General features: G+C 40.1%; 1 protein-coding gene across 1 annotated transcript; it reads right to left on the reverse strand.

The window, feature by feature from the left end:
• Positions 1-15: 15 nt before the first annotated feature.
• Positions 16-830, reverse strand: Tsp_07011 (26S proteasome non-ATPase regulatory subunit 10; the record flags this gene model as incomplete). The annotated part of the gene is made up of 4 exons (XM_003380818.1): positions 698-830; positions 381-563; positions 133-291; positions 16-69 (listed from the first exon to the last, which is right to left on the reverse strand). Coding segments are annotated over exons 1-4 (529 nt in total), but the record flags the coding sequence as incomplete, so codon positions are not given.
• Between the last annotated feature and the right edge of the window lie 551 nt (positions 831-1381).

Consider the following 1381-nt stretch of genomic DNA (forward strand, 5'->3'; position numbering starts at 1 on the left):
AAGGCAAGCAACGACCTTCGTGACAGAGTCGTTGACCAGTGCAGTCTTCGTTCTTTTGACATTCACCAACTGAAAATAGTCAATAATAATAATAATTTTTTGTGAAATCAAAGTATTAACAAGTCAAATTACTTATGTAACGCCAGCACATGTTGTATTTGCATCTTTCCAGGAGCCCGCAGTTTTTGTCCGTGTCGCAGGCAACGGATGTTGGTCTCGCCGGCCTGCAGGAACCTTTCCTGTCGCACAACGTCCGTCCAACGCAGTCTTCGGTGATCACGCATTCTACATCTGCAATATTGAAAAAAAGACGGAAAGTGATCGAAAGAGTGAGGGATTTTTGTTGTTGTTGTTGAACGAATTTATTTTCCCGTACATACCTTTTCTCAGGCCAATTGCTCGCCAACAGATGCCAAATTTGCATGCATCTCCCGTTGGACAGTCTGAATGTTTGCTGCAATCCCGATCTATTGGTGAACTAACAACGCAAGTGTTGTTCTTGCAAACGGTTTGACTTTTGCAATCCTCGTGCGCAGTGCACCGTGCTGGCACGTTTCCATTTTCTACTAGTGACAACAGAGAAGAAGCATTGTTGAAAATTAAATCACTAGTAAGTTAGCAATGGTTATTATTTATTATTGTTCTTCTCTGGCCCACGACCCCTCCTCCCTTTATCCCACTCCACTTTTTTACATACCTGCAGGCTGCCAGCAGATGCCGTGTTTGCATGCTCTTCCAGCTAGGCAGTCGCTTTGTTGTTGGCATACTCCACCCGGATGGGTTCCGCTGCAATGAAAATCCGTATAGCGCAAATCGCTTGTCCTGGACATTGAGTATGATAACGACAGCCTTGAAGAAAATTGAAATCTACTTTACAATCAGTAATGTACACAGGTTATGCTATTTTATTATTGGTCTTTTGTATGCCCTTTGCAAATGAATGGTGTTTGCAATGGAAAAAGAGAACATCATCATATGTTACTTAGTTGTCGATATTCCCTTTTGGTCTTGCTGTTTGCATGTACATCGTATTGAAAAAATTATCTCCTCCGAGAACGACTTATAAATACTACTACCGATTCTGATTCGATCTCTCGGCTTATATTGTCTGCCGCAACTGATCTTTAACACACGCTTACTCTGAACCTTTCTATTATAGAGCTTATTCAACGCAATCAGACAGCTTATACGTTTAAAATGCTAATTTTAATTATTCAGATGAACTCTAAACCAATAGATGCTACTGACACATCAATAATATGTCACATTTTGATAAGGAGCATACATTCACAAATAACACTTATAGAATAACGATGAAAAAATAAATGTCAAGTAAGATATACTACCCTGCCAATCGTTATCATTCCACTAACATACGCTT

Source organism: Trichinella spiralis (genome assembly GCF_000181795.1).
Source record: "Trichinella spiralis strain ISS 195 chromosome Unknown Scfld2, whole genome shotgun sequence".
NCBI classification, from domain to species: domain Eukaryota; kingdom Metazoa; phylum Nematoda; class Enoplea; order Trichinellida; family Trichinellidae; genus Trichinella; species Trichinella spiralis.